The sequence below is a fragment of the Sorex araneus genome, chromosome 2 (assembly GCF_027595985.1).
Source record: "Sorex araneus isolate mSorAra2 chromosome 2, mSorAra2.pri, whole genome shotgun sequence".
NCBI lineage: Eukaryota > Metazoa > Chordata > Mammalia > Eulipotyphla > Soricidae > Sorex > Sorex araneus.
The window spans coordinates 55,840,433-55,858,184 of NC_073303.1; the positions used below are offsets into that span (position 1 = coordinate 55,840,433).

At 56.3% G+C, this 17,752-nt stretch overlaps 1 protein-coding gene across 1 annotated transcript in view; it reads left to right on the forward strand.

Moving 5' to 3' along the window:
* The first annotated feature begins 75 nt into the window (after positions 1-75).
* TGS1 (trimethylguanosine synthase 1) overlaps positions 76-17,752 on the forward strand; it is a 43,611-nt gene continuing 25,934 nt past the window's right edge. Inside the window, exons 1-8 of the mRNA XM_004602528.2 lie at positions 76-198; positions 2,473-2,531; positions 3,822-3,988; positions 5,317-6,289; positions 9,553-9,670; positions 10,349-10,435; positions 12,994-13,168; positions 15,519-15,825. Coding sequence (XP_004602585.2) covers positions 95-198; positions 2,473-2,531; positions 3,822-3,988; positions 5,317-6,289; positions 9,553-9,670; positions 10,349-10,435; positions 12,994-13,168; positions 15,519-15,825 — 1,990 coding nt within the window. The 5' untranslated portion in view covers positions 76-94. The remainder of the gene's footprint in view (positions 199-2,472; positions 2,532-3,821; positions 3,989-5,316; positions 6,290-9,552; positions 9,671-10,348; positions 10,436-12,993; positions 13,169-15,518; positions 15,826-17,752) is intronic.

Consider the following 17,752-nt stretch of genomic DNA (forward strand, 5'->3'; position numbering starts at 1 on the left):
GCCCGGCCCCGCCCCTTCCGGCGGTGGCACTTCCCGCCCCGCCCCGCCCCGCGCGGCCCCGCCTCCCCGGGCCGCGCACGCGCACAGAGGCGCCATGGGTTGCGGGCGCTGGCAGCGCGTGGCCGAGATGCTCCTATGCGTGCGGGGCCCGGAGGATGCGGCCACCATCCGCTGCCTCTGCTCCAGGGCCTTCGTGGAGTGAGTACGGGCGCGCGGGGGGCCGGGCTCCGCGGCCCGGGCAGGGCGTGCGCAGGGCCCACCCAGGCGCCGCGCGCCGTCCCCGAGCCCCGCCGGGAGGGACCCTGAGTGCAGGCGGGAGGGACCTGAGTGCAGCCGGGAGGGACCCCGAGTGCAGCACCAGGGGTCAACCCCGAGTGCAGAGCGGGGAAGGAGCCATGAATGCAGAACCAGGAGTGAGCACAGAGCCAGGAGTCATCCCGGAATGCAGAGCCAGGAATAAGCCTTGAGCACAGCCAGGAGTGAGCACAGAGTCAGGAGTGAGCCCTGAGCATAGGGACAGGAGTCAGCCCTGAATGCGAAGCCTGCAGTCATCCCTGAGCACAGAGCCAGGAGAGAGTCCTGAGCACAGAGCCAGGAGTCATCCCTGAGCACAGCCAGGAGAGAGTCCTGAGCACAGAGCCAGGAGTCATCCCTGAGCACAGGGCCAGGAGTCAGCCCTGAATGCAGAGCCTGCAGTCAGCCCTGAGCACAGAGAAAGGAGTCATCCCTTGCTAGGAAGCAAGCCCTCTGCTGAGTGTGGCCTGAAACCCAGAAGGGCGAGGGAAGGTGAAGACGCCCAGGATCTCTGTTGCCCATGGAGGCAGGTGTCCAGCGTGTGGATGGAGGGCCCGTTAGAGATGTCAGGTGAACTGCACAGCGGACCGTTTCGAGCATGTTGCATCACGTGGGGAGGGTGGAAGACGCCCCGTGCGCGACTTGTTCTCCAGTGAGCCTCCTTCTGAGAGGACAGAGAGGAGCCGCTGTTAGGAAGGAGATCTGGGCTCAGGGACTGGCATCAACTTAATTGCATACATTTTTGGCCTTTAAAAATAACATTTGAATCAAAACGTCCTTGGATGAAAAACGAGTGGCGAGGGGCAGAAGCCCGGTGAAAGCCAGGTCCCAGGGGCCGGAGCCACGGGGCGGTGGGTCAGGGGCTTGTCTTAGGCTGACCAATCTCATCAAATCTGGCCGACCCCCGCCGAGTGTGGCCCAGAAAAACAAACAAACAGGAAGATCCAGATTCCAAGGGAGAGTCCTGCTAATCTCAGCTCATTAGAGCCAGAGCACCCACCCTGGTGACCCACGCTCCCGGCTGCATATGTAGTTTATAGGAATATTACCATGACGTACCAGAATTGGGGACTTTTCCCGTAGTGAGCCTGGAGGGGGCGAGCAGCTTTGGGGAAGCACTGCAGTTACCATGTAGCTTAGCAGCTGCGCTGAGCTCAGCCCTCTGGGACTAAGACATCCTTTTCAGGACTGTTGTACTTCAGACATAAAAGCTCCACCGTCAGGAGTCCCGGTCTGCTTTGAGCAGTGAAGTTCAAAGTCAGTGGAGACTTGACTCTTTCCTTGAGCTCAGTTGATGCAAAATTAAGACCCCTTAGAGCAGCGGGGGCGCAGCAGTACCGTGCCGGCAATCACCAGGACCCCAGCACTCAGCCGCGCAGGGGTGTTGTGTCGCCCCGGCTTTCCCGGGGCTGGGGGGAGGACTCTGGTTCAGTCTCCAGAGCCAACCTGGAGACTCGGGACCATGAAGCAGAAAGCACAGGAAAAGGAGCTTTAGGAACCGGCGACTGATTCTGGTCCAGGGTTGCTGGGCTCTCTCCCCCCGAGGAGACAGGGCGGGAGGACTTGGCGTTAGAACGTGGCCCCTGGGTTTTTTCCTGTTGTCTTAGGAACGGGGTAGTCAGAGCGATCACTGCACCTGCTTCCCGCGGTCAGTCCCCATACATCGCTGCATCGAGGGGGAGTGAGCATCAGGGGGCCCTTTGGAGTCATCGCTGCAGGGACGGCAAGAGGGCAGAGTGGGGGGAGCTGACACCATGGCCTTGGGTTGCTCTGGGCAGTGCAGGGCTGGGGCGGGGGGGGGGGGCAGGGGAGTCCACCCGACCCCCCTCCATGCAAGCAAATGTGCAGAAGGTTCTTCATTTACATGTCATCCAACAAATACGTGTCTTCGCCCAACATCCACAATTACCACTTAGCAGACAATTAATAGATACCACGTTAAAAGCTGACCCTGCTGAGTAAGCGAAATAGTTTATGTCGGCATCAATCCTGGTGGCCACCCCGGGAGAGGTGTGTTCTTCCCGCCGTAGCTCAGAAGAGGGAAATGTTTTCATCACGCTTGGCCTTCCTCGCCCTTGTGCCTCTCACTTTCACTCCTCAGACTACCTTGAACTTTTCCTTTTTTTCCTCTAAATGATAGTTTGGTTTTCAATATTGTCTGTCTCCTTTGCACCACAGAGATCGCAAACTCTACAACCTGGGCTTGAAAGGCTACTACGTCAGAGGCAACAATGAAGGTAAGTATGAAACGCGTCAGCCCCTCCCGCTGAGACGGAGCGTGTGCCTGCTAACTGAGTGTTGCTGTAGGGTGCTGGGCTGGCCACAGCCTCACGGGCACGGCGTCGCAGGTACTGGTGGTGGGCGGCAGCCCTGGGCTTTTCATTTTAATTTTGTGTTTGTTTGTTTGTTTGTTTGTTTGTTTGTTTGTTTGTGGACCACATCCAGCAGTGCCAGGGCCTGCTCCTGGCTCTGAGCTTGGGGGTCAGTCCTGTGGGCCTGGGGAATCCTGTGTGGTGCCAGGCCAGGCCCTCCCTGCTGTCCTGCCGCTCTTTCCAGCCCCTGTTCTGTGGCGCACAGCTCTGGCCCATCAGAGTTGAGCTCTGGTACAGCTTGGGGGGTGGGGGTCTTGTGTTTTTTTGTTTGTTTGTTTGTTTGTTTTGGTTTTGGGGTCACACCCGGCGATGCACAGGGGTTACTCCTGGCTCTGCACTCAGGAATTACCCCTGGCGGTGCTCAGGGGACCATATGGGATGCTGGGATTAGAACCCAGGTTGGCCACGTGCAAGGCAAACACCCTCCCCGCTGTGCTATCACTCCAGCCCCCATGGGGGGGTGGTCTTATGTTTGTTTGCTAAGTAAGGTAGATTCCCGGGCAACACTGAGTCCCCCCCCCTCAGCAGGGAAAATGTGTTTAGGACCCACAGAAGTCGTTTATTTAATTGCTAAGGTGACACCAGGCAGATAACGCACAGCTTGTTTCTGTTGTCAAGCCTAAACTCAGGGCCACTGGAAGGATCTTGCAGGTGAGGGGTTCTGGACTTGCCTCGCTCAGCCCGCCCACAGAAGAAGCGGGGTGCCAAGCCGAGTTGTGGGCTCAGTGCCCCTGAGGGGCCTGGAGTGGGGCTTCTGTCACTCCATAGATCATTCCCTTGTGGGTCTTTGGTTTCCTCTCAGAGATGCTCAGGGGTCACTCCTGGCTCCGCAGTCGGGAAGGGCTTTGGTGGTGCTCGGGGAACCATACGGGATGGCTCCAAGCCCATCGGTACATTGGCAGATGAGGAATATGAATATGCATTTCCCCTCTGGGTGCTTGGCGCCTTCCTCCCTCTCATCCTCAGTGCTCTGCCCCAGCCCCCTACAAAAACGGCTCAGGAAGCGAAGTGGAGTGGGCTGCTGGCGCCGCGGACCAACCCTGGGGCTGGCGTCGCGGGCTAACCCTGGTCTGGCGCCGCGGACCAACCCTGGGGCTCACTCGGGCTTTCGCACGAGCCGTCTCGTTCAGCGTCGTGTCCCCGCTGTGTCTGCAGGAGACCCGGCCAGCGCGGGGGAGGAAGACGCCCCTCCCCGTGGCAGCAGGGACGTGCGCCGGCAGCTGGACCCCGCGGAGAGCGAGCTGGACTCGGAGGCCGAGCTCATGCAGAGCCTGGGGCTGCCCCTTCAGTTCGGCGGGGGCGCTGCGCAGAGGAATGCGGAGGTTGGTGCTTCCGTCCCGCTGCTGCCCTTGTCTCTTTGTTTCGGTTTGTTTCTAGTGGCGCCTGGTGGTGCACAGGGCACGCACACTCCTGGCTCAGTGCTCAGGGACCACCTGATGGTGCCCGGGGGACCACGGGGAATGCTGAGGGTTAAGCCTTGTCGCCACTGATGAAGTAAATGCCTCACCTGCTGTACTGTCTGTCCCCTCTTTTTAAAACAGTTTTTTTTTTTAATTAATTATCCCATGGACTTTTGTTACCCCAAGTCAGATGTTCTCCTGAGTTAGAATACACAACCTCTTTTACAGTGTGTAGGTTCATAAATTAACCAAAACTGAAAATGGTGATGTCTCACATGGGACGCATGTATATGTCGTGCACACACACACACACACACACACACACACACACACACACACAGTCACACTGTCACACACTGTCATCCCATTGTTAATCAATTTGCTCAAGCGGGCACCAGTAACGTCTCTATTGTGAGACTTGTTACTGTTTTTGGCATATTGAATACGCCACAGTTAGCTTGCCAGGCTCTGCTGGGTGGGTGGGATACTCTCATAGCTTGCGGAGCTCTCTGAGAGGGATGGAGGAATAGAACCCGGGTCAGCTGCGTGCAGGGCAAATGCCCTACCCGCTGGGCTATCACTCCAGTCTGTCCCCGCCACCCCCCACACACGCACAGAACACACATTAAATGTTTGTATGTTTGTTTTGGGGGAAACCCACACTCACCAGGGGTTACTACTGGCTCTGCACCCAGGAATTACTCCTGGTGGTGCTCGGGAAACCATATGGAATTCCAGGGATCGAACCCAGCTTGGCTGCCTGAAAGGCAAATACCCTCCCCGCTGTATTATCACTTGGGCCCCTGTTTTGTTTTCTCCTCCTGAAAACTTGGTACTGAGATTGAGTTCAGTAAAAGCAGATCATTTCTGGTGTCATGCTTTGTGCCAGAGTAAACTTGGATCCTGGGCCCGAGAGACAGCAGCGGGCAGGGGTCACTGGCCATCCACTCAGCCGGCCCAGGTCCAGTCCCTTTAGACACCAGCAGGAGTAAGCCCTGAGAACACCCGGTGAGCCACTCGGGAGTTTCGCCTCTCCGTGCCCATGGGATGGTGGCAGGTGACACGCCCTCCCTGCTGTCCTACATATCGCTCCGGTCCGCCGGGAGTCATTCCTGAGACAGAGCCAGGAGTAGCCCCTGAGCATCGCTGTGTGTGGCTCAAAACCAAAAATAAAAAGGATAGACTTGGGTTTTCCTTTCTCCTATAGCTTACGAGGTGCACTGTGTGTTCAAATTATCTCTCTTCCGTAGGTGGCTCTGAATGCGCGAAATAAAGTCAAAAGAAAAAAGAAAAAGAAAAAACATTCAAAGAAATTCTTGGATGAAATTAGGAGGGAATCTTGGAGACAAGACTCTGAAGATGACTTTTCGGCCTCTGATGACCCCACTGTGGAAGACGAGCAGGAGCCGCCGGGGCCCAATGTCCCGCAGACTGACCTGCACACCAACCCGCACGCGGCACCTGACACGGCACCCGACACGGTACCCAACACAGTACTCGACACGGTACCTGACACGGTACCCGACACAGTACTCGACACGGCACCTGACACGGTACCCGACACAGTACTCGACACGGCACCTGACACGGCGCCTGACACAGTACTCGACACGGAACCTGACACGGCACCCGACACAGCACCCAACACGGCACCCGAAACAGCACCCGACGGGGCCCCCGAGGCTCCTCCCGAAGGCGCTGGTGACGCAGTGGCCCCGCGGCTGGAGGTGACGGCGCGCTGGGAGCGGTACTGGCGCGAGCACGGCCCGGAGCTGCTGTGGCAGGGCTGGCAGGAGGCGCACCCGGGCCGGGACTGCGCCGAGCCCTGGGCCGAGCCCGACATGCGTGCCGACTGGGAGCAGCTCTACGGGCAGCTGTACTGGCACTACCTGCAGCAGTTCCAGTACTGGGAGGCCCAGGGCTGGACCTACGACGCCGCGGAGGAGGAGGAGCCAGGCAGCGAGCCCAGCGCAGGGACCGCCCAGAGTGAGGGCGCCCCTGCCCGCCCCGCAGCCCACACGGAAGTGCTGGACGGCATCGGCCGCCTGAGCCTGGATCCGCAGGCCACAGAGCAGCACCCGGGAGGGGCCTCTGGGAGTGGTGGACCGAGGGAAGGCCACGGCCCAAGGGAGTGCCCGGCTTCTGGCCACCGCGAGCCTTGCAATGGAGCAGCCCCCAAAGGCGGCCCGTCGGGCAGCGGGAGCGCTGGCCCGCCTTCCCCAGGTGAGGGGGACCAAGACCCGCCCTGCTCGGGAGGGAACAGGATTGCTTCACTTAGTGCAGCGGGTAGGGCATTTGCTTTGCACGCGGCCATCCAGGTTCTATTCCTCCATCCCTCTCGGAGAGCCCGGCAAGCTACCGAGAGTATCCCGCCCGCACGGCAGAGCCTGGCAAGCTACCCGTGGGGTATTCGATATCCCAAAAACAGTAACAACAAGTCTCACTTGAAGACGTTACTTGTGCCTGCTGGAGCAAATTGATGAGCAATGGGATGACAGTGACAGTGACAGCCAACGGGCGTTAGGCCTCAGTGGCAAAGTCAAACGCTGGCTGCCTGCATTTTACACCCAGCGATGCTCAGGGGTTACTCCTGGCTCTGCACTCAGGAACTACTCCTGGTGGTGCTTGGGGGACCGTATGGGATGCCGGAGGTCAAACCCGGGTCAGTAGCGTGGGAGGCAAACGCCCTCCCTGCTGTACTATCGCTCCAGCCCCACATTTTACACTTCAGTGGTGAAACAATTTTACGCCATCGTTTTTTTTCTTTCTGCCCGTCTGTCTGCCTCTTGTTCGCCTTCCTCTCGCGGGAATGACAGCCTCCCTGCAGAGGGTTCTCAGTCGTGTCGCTGCTGTCTCGTGCTTTGGTGGCCGGTGAACTCACACTAGGAACATTCTGGGGACGCTCATCTGCCGTGAGTTGGAGCTCCCAAGTTGCCTCAGGAGCAGGCGACCTTGTGGGGGTCAGATGAGAGGCTGAGAACACGTCAGACTTTGGGCGGGGTGGATTATGGATCATGTCCGGGTCGAGGTGCGGTGTAGTGCTGTCTGCTCCCCGGAGAAGTGCAGGCCGGCCGGACACTTGCCTCGCGCACGGCCAGCCCAGGCTCAGTCCCTGGCACACACATGGTCCCCGAAGGCCGCCGCGACTGACCTCTACAAGCCCCCAGTGTCGCCAGGGGGGACCCAAAAGCCAGAGAGAGAATCCCAGCTGGGCGAGCACTTCTAGCAGGCCTCCTGGCTTATGGGTCTCAGAAAATACCTGGCGTCAGCCCTGCTGTGGCGTGTGCCCGGCTGATCAGGGACCCCGGGGTGCAGGCGAGGGCCGCAGTCAGGACTGGCCAGCCAGTGAGGCCGCCCAGCCCAGCTGCATGCTGAGAGTCCGTCTGCTGCTTTTGGTGTGTTTCGGGGCCACACCCGGCGGTGCTCACGGGTCTCTCCTGGCGGGCTCAGGGGCCAGATGCAGTGCTCGGGATCAAGCCTGGGTCAGCCGGGCACCACATGCAAGGCAAATGCCCTGCCCACTGTCCTAGCTCCAGCCCCAAGAGGCTTATTTACTCTCAACTTTCTCTCTCCTCTGTGCTCCTACAGTGGACCTCAGTGGAGGATGGTATTCTCCTTCTTTTCTGTCTTGTTTCCTCATTTTGTACGTGATTGTTTATTTATATTTTGTTTGGGGCCACACCCAGCATGCTCAGGCTTTGCACTCCTGGCTCTGCACTCGGGGATCAGCCCTGCAGGGCTCAGGGGCCCTGTGGTGCCAGGGAGTGAGCCTAGGCCGGCTGCGTTCGGAGCAAGAGCTGTATCCCTGTCCTGTCCAGTGCACGTTTGTTTCCGGGTGGGTGGTGCCCGGGGTCAGGGTTGGTGGGGGCCTGCTGCTGTGTATGGACACCTGCGTCTGTGGGCTGTTTTCTTTTCTTTTTTTTTTTTTTTTTGCTTTTTGGGTCACACCCGGCGATGCACAGGGGTCACTCCTGGCTCTGCACTCAGGAATTACCCCTGGCGGAGCTCAGGGGACCCTATGGGATGCTGGGAATTGAACCCAGGTTGGTCACGTGCAAGGCAAATGCCCTACCCACTGAACTATTGCTCCAGCCCCTATGGCCTGTTTTCTTTGTCATGTTGGAAATTTCCCCCAGCGGGACTGCTGTGAGGATGAGTTTAAAGATAAGCTTTAAACAAAAGTTTTGTTTGTTTTTGTTTGGGAGCCACACCCAGTGGTGCTCAGGGCTTACTCCCAGCCCTGTGCTCAGGGGTCACTCCTGGCATGCTCAGGGGACCATATCAGATGCCGGGGATTGAGCCAGGCTGGCCACATTCAAGGCACGTGCCCTAACTATTGTACTATTGCTCCGGCCTCATTTTATTTATTTCTTTTTGATGTAGTTTTTGGGGTCACACCCAGTAGTGCTCTGGATTTACTCCTGGCTCTGTGCTCAGGCATCACTCTGGTGCTCGGGGAACCATATGGGGTGCCAGGGATCGAACCCAGGTTGGCTGTATGCCAGGCAGACACCCCACCCCCTGTACACTGTCACCCTAAACAGATTCTGGTTTGTCTGGCTCCTTGAGGTCAGACAGGAGATCCGTAAATGTGTTTGGTGTTGGCTGACCGTGGCCATTCGGGAATTGTCTGCCGCTGCTCAGAGCCTGTCCCACTCCGAGCTCCTTTCCACTCATTTCACCCACCCATTTCCTTACTCTGGAGAAACGAGAACAGATCAGACAGGTACTTCCTTCCATTGCAACCACTACACATTAAAGACACTTTTTGTTTTGTTTGGGGCCACACCTGGTGGTGCTCAGGGCTTACTCCTGGGTCTGTGCTCAGGAACCACTCCTGGTGGTGCTCGGGGAGCATGTGGAAGGGCAGGCACCCTGTCCCCTTTACCATTGCTCAGCCCCATTGTTAAAGAGCTATGTCAGAAGCAGATGATTGTTTCTAAGTAAGGAAAACTTAGTCTATGTTCACGTGCTGTCTCTGAGGTTATTTAGATTAAAATTCCATCAGAGGTGGCTGGAGCAGTAGCATAGCGGGTAGGGCGTTTGCCTTGCACTCGGCCAACCCGGGTTTGATTCCCAGCATCCCAAATGGGCCCCTGAGCACCCAGGAATAGTTCCTGAGTGCAGAGCCAGGAGTAACCCCTGTGCATCGCCGGGTGTGACCAAAAAGAAAAAAAAAATTCTATCAGAATGTGATAACACCACAGAGGTGACCAGATTAACTTGCTTAGATTTGGATGGCTGGGGGGAAAGTTTGTTTGCTTTTTAAGTGATTGGACCAAGGAAAGTTTGAAACCGAGAGACAGCCTGTAATTTTAATGCTCAGATTCGCAAGTAGCCGCATGCAGTGGATAGAAGTAGTTGAACGCTTTACTGGTACGCGTGTACAGTTCATGAAAGGCGTCACTGAAATACTTGGGTCGCTTTTGCAAACTGCAGGCTGGGGGAGCACAGGAGCGTGCCGTGTAATACCTCTGCCCCTTCAGGTTCCCAGGACGCCTCCGGAGCGAACACAGTCAGAGAAGGGTCCCGCCGCAGCGGGAGTGATGGAGGTGACAGTGAGGACGACCCACCTGAGCAGAAGCCGAGCAAACTCAAGAGGAGGCAAGTCAGGCGTTCCCTCGTCAGGGAGTGTCTGCGAGTGGCCCTGTCTGGGGGACGGGTCACGCGTTCCCTCCAGAAAAGTGTGGGTGTGCGGGTGTGCGTGGTCCTGTGGGGGGCGGGCAGGCGACACGGGACCTCTCCTGTCCAGGGTCCCAGATGGCAGCTCTCGCCTTCCCCTCCTCCGAGACTGCGTCAGCGTGCCTGCTTCTGTCCAGCTGTGCTTGTCAGGTTACGGCCCAAGGGGAGCACTGAGACACAGCAAGACCCAGGGCTGAGGCAGGCCAAGCCCAGGCCTACCTCGTGTCCTGCAGTTTCTTGTTGCCCGAGAACACGGACGCCTTCTGTGTGTCTCTGGGAAGTAGAATTGGCTTGTAAGAAATCTCGCAGTGCCTGATCTTTGTTGGGGCGGGGGGGGGGGGGGCCATCGGGCACGGCTTGCCCCAGGCTCTGTACTCAGGGAACCAGATTTGGTGCCCTAGATCCTGCAAAGGCAAGCCCCCGACCCCCGTCCTAACTCTGCAGCCCCTCCTTGCTCGCTCTTAAAGAAAAGCTGTCTCCCTGGCGTTCTGGCACCCTGAACCAAGGCGGACAGCCTTCGGGCCTCGTGGGTGCGCGTGGGAACTGTGGGCTGGCTGAGTGACCCCCCGGCTTACCACTCTCTCCTCCTGATTCATTTAGCCATGAACTGGACGTGGAGGAGAGCCCAGATTCAGACCTCGATGATGATGGTTCGCTCCTGGGATTCATGCACGGTTCCGGACAAAAGTAATGAGATGAGAGATAAATAATGGTTTTCATCCACAATCCCCCCCCCCCAAGCTCACCAATACGCAGATGACTGTGAATGATTGTGAACCTGGTGGCATGTTAGTTGGTGCAGTGGCCACACCCCTCTCCTCGTGCTGGTGGCTGTGGACAGCTCGGCCCGGTGTGTCTGAGAAGGGTGTTGCCGAGCCCCCCGGGGTATTCCCGCCTTTACGGTTGTGACTTGGTGCAGACATACCGCTTCTCGGGAGAGGGGATTTGGGCCCACCTCCTGACGCTTCAGCTCAGTCCTGTCACCTTCTGTGCGTGTCTGAAACGCCGGGCGCATATGCCACGAGGAGTTCCAATCTGCAGTGCCCTTTTTCCTTCCTTGGTTGTAGAATTAGCAAAACACAGTTGCTCACTAGATAACAGAAGGAGACTCTTTCCTTCAGATCATGCCCGGTCAGAGCCGTGCCTGGCCCGGAGCCCTCTCACCTCTGTCCGCGTGTTTTCATGTGATGGTCATAGACACACAGGCCTCCCCTTCTGCCCTCAGACAACACACACTGACCGCCCCCAGTGCGCACATGCATCCCCCGGGTCCTTTCAGGGGACCGTGCTTCTCGGACAGCATTGCACGTGCACCGAACCTCAGTTTCCTGGCGTGGTTCTGCAGCCCTCCACGCCCTGCGGGTTGCGGTGTGTACAACCAGTGCTTTCGCTGTATGGCTCGACCATGGTTTAATCCTGCATCCTTTGAAGGTCAGAGTGTGTGTGTGTGTGTGTGTGTGTGTGTGTCTCTAAGTACCTCTTGAAAGTATTCTATTAGAACTAAAACTGTCTGAGCATTCATGCCTGAGAGATAAAATTCTCTCTGGGATTAAATGCCCAGACAGTCCGTGAAAGTCAAGGGCTTACTGCATTCACCGTGCAGACTAAGCTGAGGCATGAAAGCACCGAAAGCCCATTGGCTTCCACTTGTCCCAGTGATGAGATTTGTGCTCCACGACTTGGCCGTCTCCCAGCCTTGCACCTAGTGATTTAAGTCAAGATCAAGGTCTGACCTTCCTGAGGGCTGAGACTTACTTTGTTCATAGTTCAGTTTAGTGGATCGCCTACGTAGCAGCCAGCATGAAAGGCTGTGGAGCTTAGGGTTGACTGACGGGTAGGGTTCGTGGGCTGAAGCTGTGACTCGACAATTGATCTTAGGCCGGGCTGGGGTGAGGCCCTGACTTAACTCCCCAGCTTTGCGGATATGCCGTCATCAAGTCAGAGACAAGTAGCTTGGAGAACTACATGTTCAAAATTATAGTGCTGTTCTAATAGTTTTCTGTCCCATGGTATTTCAAAGTGATGAGAGTTCATGTAATTGTTTCAAGGTTAAAGTACGCAGAGATTGTTACTGTAGAAGGTTTTCCTAATACTGCCATGTTTAAATTCCTAGCAGAATTTATTTCTGTGCTCGTCATTTTATTGCAAAGTTACCCAGTGACTCTTGGTAGTCTCCACTTAGAGATATTCTGAAATTGAACTTAGCTATTATTTAATTTTATTTGTTTATTTATTTTGTTCTTGGGGGCCACACCCAGCGATACACAGGGCTTACTCCTGGCTCTGCACTCAGGAATTACCCCCTGGTGGTGCTCAGGGACCATATGGGATGCCGGAGATTGAACCAGGGTAGGCCACATGCAAGGCAAACGCCCTCCCCGCTGTGCTATCACTCCAACCCTTAACTATTCATTTAGTTAGAGCACCCTGGAGAGAAGACAACGCTTTGTATAAAGTTTGTGATATGGCTAAACACTTCTATGGTATGACTGGCTAAGTTTTACGTTATGCTCCCGAGTATCTAAAAGTGCGTAGGAGCGGCGGTGAGATGAGACTTGATATGGTCAAAGAAGGCTTCCGAGCAGGCGGTAGCCTTGAGGGCTGGCAGGATTCCCAAGGAGAGCTCCGCACACGTTCCTCATCTTTCTGACAATAGGGAAAGTTCTCAGATTGACTTGCCGTGAGAGTTTCCATGCCAGAGAGACAGGGCGGCAGGCTGGGTGCTTCCCTTGCTTTCGGAGCGGAGCACTGCCCAGTACTGCACAGGGTTCCCGAGGAGTGAGCCCTGGGCACCGGGCTTGGAGTAGGCCCCGAGTACTGCTAGGTGAGGCCCAGTCCCACCTGCCCCCCGCCCCCACCCAAAGAAAATTTAGTGATTCCATTGGAGTAGTTTAAATTTACCCCTGTCTGTATAAAGTGTTGGTATCGCCCTGACCACAAGAAAAATGGTACTTTCTCAGCATGCAACGGGTTATACTGTTTGCTGTTTTTCAAATTTTGCTTTGTAATTTCTGCTTTCAATCGGTTGTTATTTCTGTCTTTGCTGTTCCACGTTCACTTGAGAATGAACAACCAAGCCCGTCCTCAGTGTTCTGCACCTGGAACTTTATTCCCTCGTGTTTGCAGTTTAGAAAACCAAAATGAGACTGCTAATAGAAAAATGGCAAAACTTGTTTTATTCTCTTCCTACAAAGAAACAAGCTCATCAGACTTAAGATATCCTTCATCTTTTGGTTGGGTCACAGGTACGGTGGAATTTCAAATTTCAGCCGTCGGAAGGTCCGATACCTACAGAAGAACGTGAAGTACAAGTCAAAGTTCTTGGACATGCGGAGACAAATCAACATGAAAAACACACACATCTTCTTTGCCGAAGAGTCCGAAAGAGCGGGTTTGAGGAAAAGCAAGACTGTGAGTAAGGTGCGTGTCAGTGTGTTCTTTCTGGGTAGAGTCCTGAGCCCGGGTGTCTGCAGAGAGCAACGCTGTTCCCCAGAAGGCTTTGGGAAAGTCTTCCCTGCTTCCTGAAGGCAGTGTCCTGGGAGCTGTCGTCAGAAAGGGTGGGCTGGGGCTGAGCAGCTGCAGGGTGGCAGCGTCTCTACCAGGGGAGGATTCGCCTCATTAGCTGGAATGTTCTCCAGCCCGGGCGCTCGGCTGTGCCTGGCAGCCAGGGGGCAGGGGCGGGGGCGGAGGACTTGAAACTTGGCTGGTTTGACCGAGTTCTCCCGCCCTGTTATCGGGAAAGCATCCCTTTGCGTGACCTCAGGGCTGCTTTTGGGCTGTTGAACAGAACCTCAGGCTCCAGACCTGAGTGAGGGCTTAGCGGGCTGAAACCACACGGTAGACTCAGGTTCAAGACCGCGCAGCCCGTGACCCCTAGCCCTGCCAGGCGTGACCCCAAGATGCCTGTCCCCTGGGAAGAGGTGTTTCCCTGGGCGCACGCGCCCTCCTGACGTCGCGTCCTTCAGCCCATGCTGCGGGCATGTAGCCGGCGCTGGTTTCGCTCTCCTTTGGAGTGGCTCCGTTTTGGCGGTTAAGTGTAGCAGCCACACGCTTCCTGCATGCTAGTAGTAGGCACAGGCTGTAGGCTGATGAGTATCTTAGTGCCCCTGCTCGTGTCTGAGGCACCGATCCCAGTGGGGAACCAGGAGTGCAGGATTCTTAGAATCCGTTGCATCGCCCTGTTTTTCTCTGCGAAGTGCTGAGGGCCCCGACGTCTGGCGTCCAGGCACAGGCCTGGCAGCGGAACGTTCTAGGTTACTGTCCTCTGTCCGCCTTTCTTACTCTGCTCCACTGGCCTCTGGAATGTGGAAATACTCTCGTTAAGGGAAATGCAGGGACGTAAGCGTCCTGACTGAGCCTTGGGGAAGCACCGAAGCTCAAGTTCTTGCAGTTGACACTCAGCCTGTCAGAGTTCCTCGTTGGTGCCAAGCACCGTGTCACACACGCTGAACCTGCCGTGGTAGAAAGTTCCCTGTCTGACTTGAAAATCAAAAACCAACAGTTCACCAATGAATAGGGACTTTTTTTTTTTGGTATAATATGTATTGAATCACTGTGAGATACAGTTACACGCTTTCATGTTTGAGTTTCAGTCATACAGTGATTGAACACCCATCCCTCCACCAGTGCCCATTCCCCACCACCATGTCCCCGGTATATCCCCGTCATCCCACCCCCCCCACCCCCGCCTCCATGGCAGACAATTTCCTCCATACTCTCTCTCTACTCTGGGGCATTATGGTTTGTAATACAGATATTGAGAGGCCATCACGCTTTGTCCTTTATCTACTTTCAGCACACACCTCCCTTCCCGAGCATCCCTCCAGCCATCACTGACTTAGTGGTCCCTTCTCTTTAATAAGGACACTTCAGGATACTGCACATACGACTATAGTGTTACGAGCTGATACAAAGAGTGCTTCTGCTTTATACTGCTCATGTGAATTGATGACAGGAAGTTATTATATGTTACATTAAAACATAATGTGTGGGGGCCGGAGCGATAGCACAGCGGGTAGGGCGTTTGCCTTGCACGCGGTGGACCTGGGTTTGATCCCCGGCATTTCATATGGTCTCCCCAGCACCGCCAGGAGTAATTCCTGAGTGCATGAGCCAGGAGTGACCCCTGTGCATCGCCGGGTGTGACCCAAAAAGAAAAAAGGAAAAAAGCATAATGTATGTTGATTAGATTTTTTCCCCTTTAAATGCATTTTGATGCATTACACCCTGGAACCACCCACGTCCATCCCTGGCACCATACTTCATCTCCTGAGCACCGCCTAGAGAGCACCTGAGCACGGCCGTGTTCCTCCTCGTGTGTCACTCTTTTACTCAGGAGGCTCCTTTTCTCTCTTTACTTCTCACACTTCCTGCTTAGCACTGTTACACTCCCATTTCCACCTCATCCCCCCCAAAGAGGAAAGTTTCTTTTGTTTTTGTACGAGGGAGGCCACACCCAGCAGTGCTCCGGGAGCACTCCCAGCAGTGGTCAGGAAACCCAGGGTAGTGCGGGGGGGTAAACCGGAGTCAGCCGTGTGCACGGCCAGCTCCTACCTCTGCTTTCTCCAGCCTCCCTCCCAGCAGTCTCTCCCCCGAAGCCACGGTGTGCAGGGGAGAGGAGGGGGTGTCTGTCCAACGCCCTGGCGCGGGCCAGCTGGAGGGATGTTGTCAGAGCTGGTGAGCGTGGTCCAGCCTGTCGTTTAGCTGCAGTGGGAGCACTGGGGGAAACGCCGTCATGCGGAATTGGCTCACGTGCGTTCTACACTTCCAGGTGGAGAAATTCCTCAAACGGGTCAGCGAGCCCCCGGACACAGAGCCGTCACCGGGGTCAGACTCTCGGGACAATATGCAGGACGCTGGCTCGAGCAGCGACTCCGAAGAGCAGAAAGCGACCGTCCCGGGGGGTGAGGGCCCGGTGGACACAAGCAGCCCGGAGACGCAGGAGAGCTGCACCCTCGCCCCAGCGGGCAGCCCTGGGGCAGAGAGCACTGGAGCAGGGAGCGGGGTGGCGGCTGGCACGGACGCTCCGGCTTGCAGTGCTCAGGACGCGCCAGACCCCCCGCAGGTGGGAGCAGAAGGTAAGGCTGAGTGCACCCACGGCCCCATCCTCCTGCCCGCCCCTCTCCCGCCTCAGGGCTCGAGTCACTGGCCACCTGACCTGGGATCTTAAGCTGTTGCTGTTGTTTTTGGGTCACACCCAGCGGTGCACAGGGGTGACTCCTGGCTCTGCACTCAGAAATCAGTCCTGGTGGTGCTTGGGGGACCATGTGGCACCATAGGGTCCCCCAATCGTGAATCGAACCCGAGTTGGCCGTGAGCAGGGAAAACGCCCTACGGCTGTGCTGTCGTTCTGGGCCCCTGGGGTCTTAAGTGTCTGAGCCGGGCCCTCGGCCACGGGGCCACATCCTAGCCCCTTGCCCTGGTCTTTCTTTTTGATGATTACTTGGGTTTTTCCTTAGCGGGAGTAGGAAGGCGTGTTTTGGGGTCACCCCTGTGATGCTTGAGTTACTCCCTTGGGGGCGACCATGTGGGCTTGTCGGGGGTGGGACCCTGCTCGGCCACATGCCCCTACCTGCTTTGCTCTGGCTCCAGCCCCCGGGGGTTCTTCTTTCCCGTGCTGGTGGTTCGGTTTGGGGGCTGGGGGAGGAGAGGGCAAGTCAGGAGACCCCGGGGCCCACTCCCAGAGGTCTGCGATGGAGCGTCCGCTGTGTCCGCTGCCTGCTGGGTGTGGTCACGGCTAAGGACCCTGCGCTGCGGGCTCGGACCCACGCAGGCCTACCTACGGGAATGTGCCTTCAGCCCCTGCAACTCTCCAGCCTTCCTAGCAAAAAAAAAATTTTTGTTTGTGTTTTGGGTCCCACCCAGCAGTACTCAGGACAAACCTCTGGCTGTGCTCAGGGTTGGGGAAGCATTGGGGTGCCGAGAATCAAACCTAGATGACCTTGTGCAAGGCAGACAAGGGACCCGCTGTGCTGTCGCTCCTGCCCACCTGTGGGAACTAATTCAGGACCCGGAGAGATAAGACGGTGGGTGGGGAGGGCGTTTGCCTTGCACGCAGCTGGCCTGGGTTTGATCCCCAGCATCCCATATGGTCCTCTGAGCACTGCCAGGAGTGACTCCTGAGTGCAGAGCCAGGAGGAACCCTCAAGCACCACCTGTGTGGCCCAAAAACTAATTTTAAAAAAATAGTTTTCATTTGTATCTAATGAAACATTGGCTCTTCTGGCTCTTTCATATGGTGAAAATATGTGTATTTTTTTCTTTTTGGGTCACTCCTGGCTCTGCACTCAGGAATTACTCCTGGTGGTGCTCAGGGGACCCTATGGGATGCTGGGAATTGAACCCATGTCAGCCACAGGCAAGGCAAACGCCCTCCTCCCCGCTGTGCTATCACTCCAGCCCCTATGGTAAAAATATTTTATCTGACACAGTATTCCATGTTATTGAATTGTTTCACTGAACATTTTCTAATGAAATCATTATAAGTTATTAGGATCCGTCGTAGTTTCTTAACTCATTCATGGAGGAAAGTGCCTTATTTGTACCTTGATTTTGTTGGTTTGTTCGTTTTGATTTGGGCCCCCCCCCCCGTCAATGCTCTCCCCGGCAAAGCAGACTGCACACTGCACACCCCTTGCTCCTGCCCGCGCTGGCGTCTGTGTATGCTTGTCGGCCTGTGGGCTTCCTGCCCGTGCTCGCTCACTGCCCATCTAGGGAGCGTCCATGGTACTCATCTGCCCAGTAGCCCCGCTCAGATCGTGGAGTTTCCCGTGTGCCGCAGAGATAGGGACACTCGGGGAAATCACGGAGTCTGCCCTTGGCCTCTAGGTGGCCTGGGCACAGGTTATCAACGTCTTGGGTGCTCCGTTTCCTCGGGCGAGATAGGAAGGTGTCAGTCTTCAGAAGGATCCGGGGGACGCGAGCATTCGGTATTCGGGACTGTCAAATGCCCTTCGGTGCCGGGGAGTTCTTCTCTCACCCGTGGGAGACCGTGCGAGGCCCGGA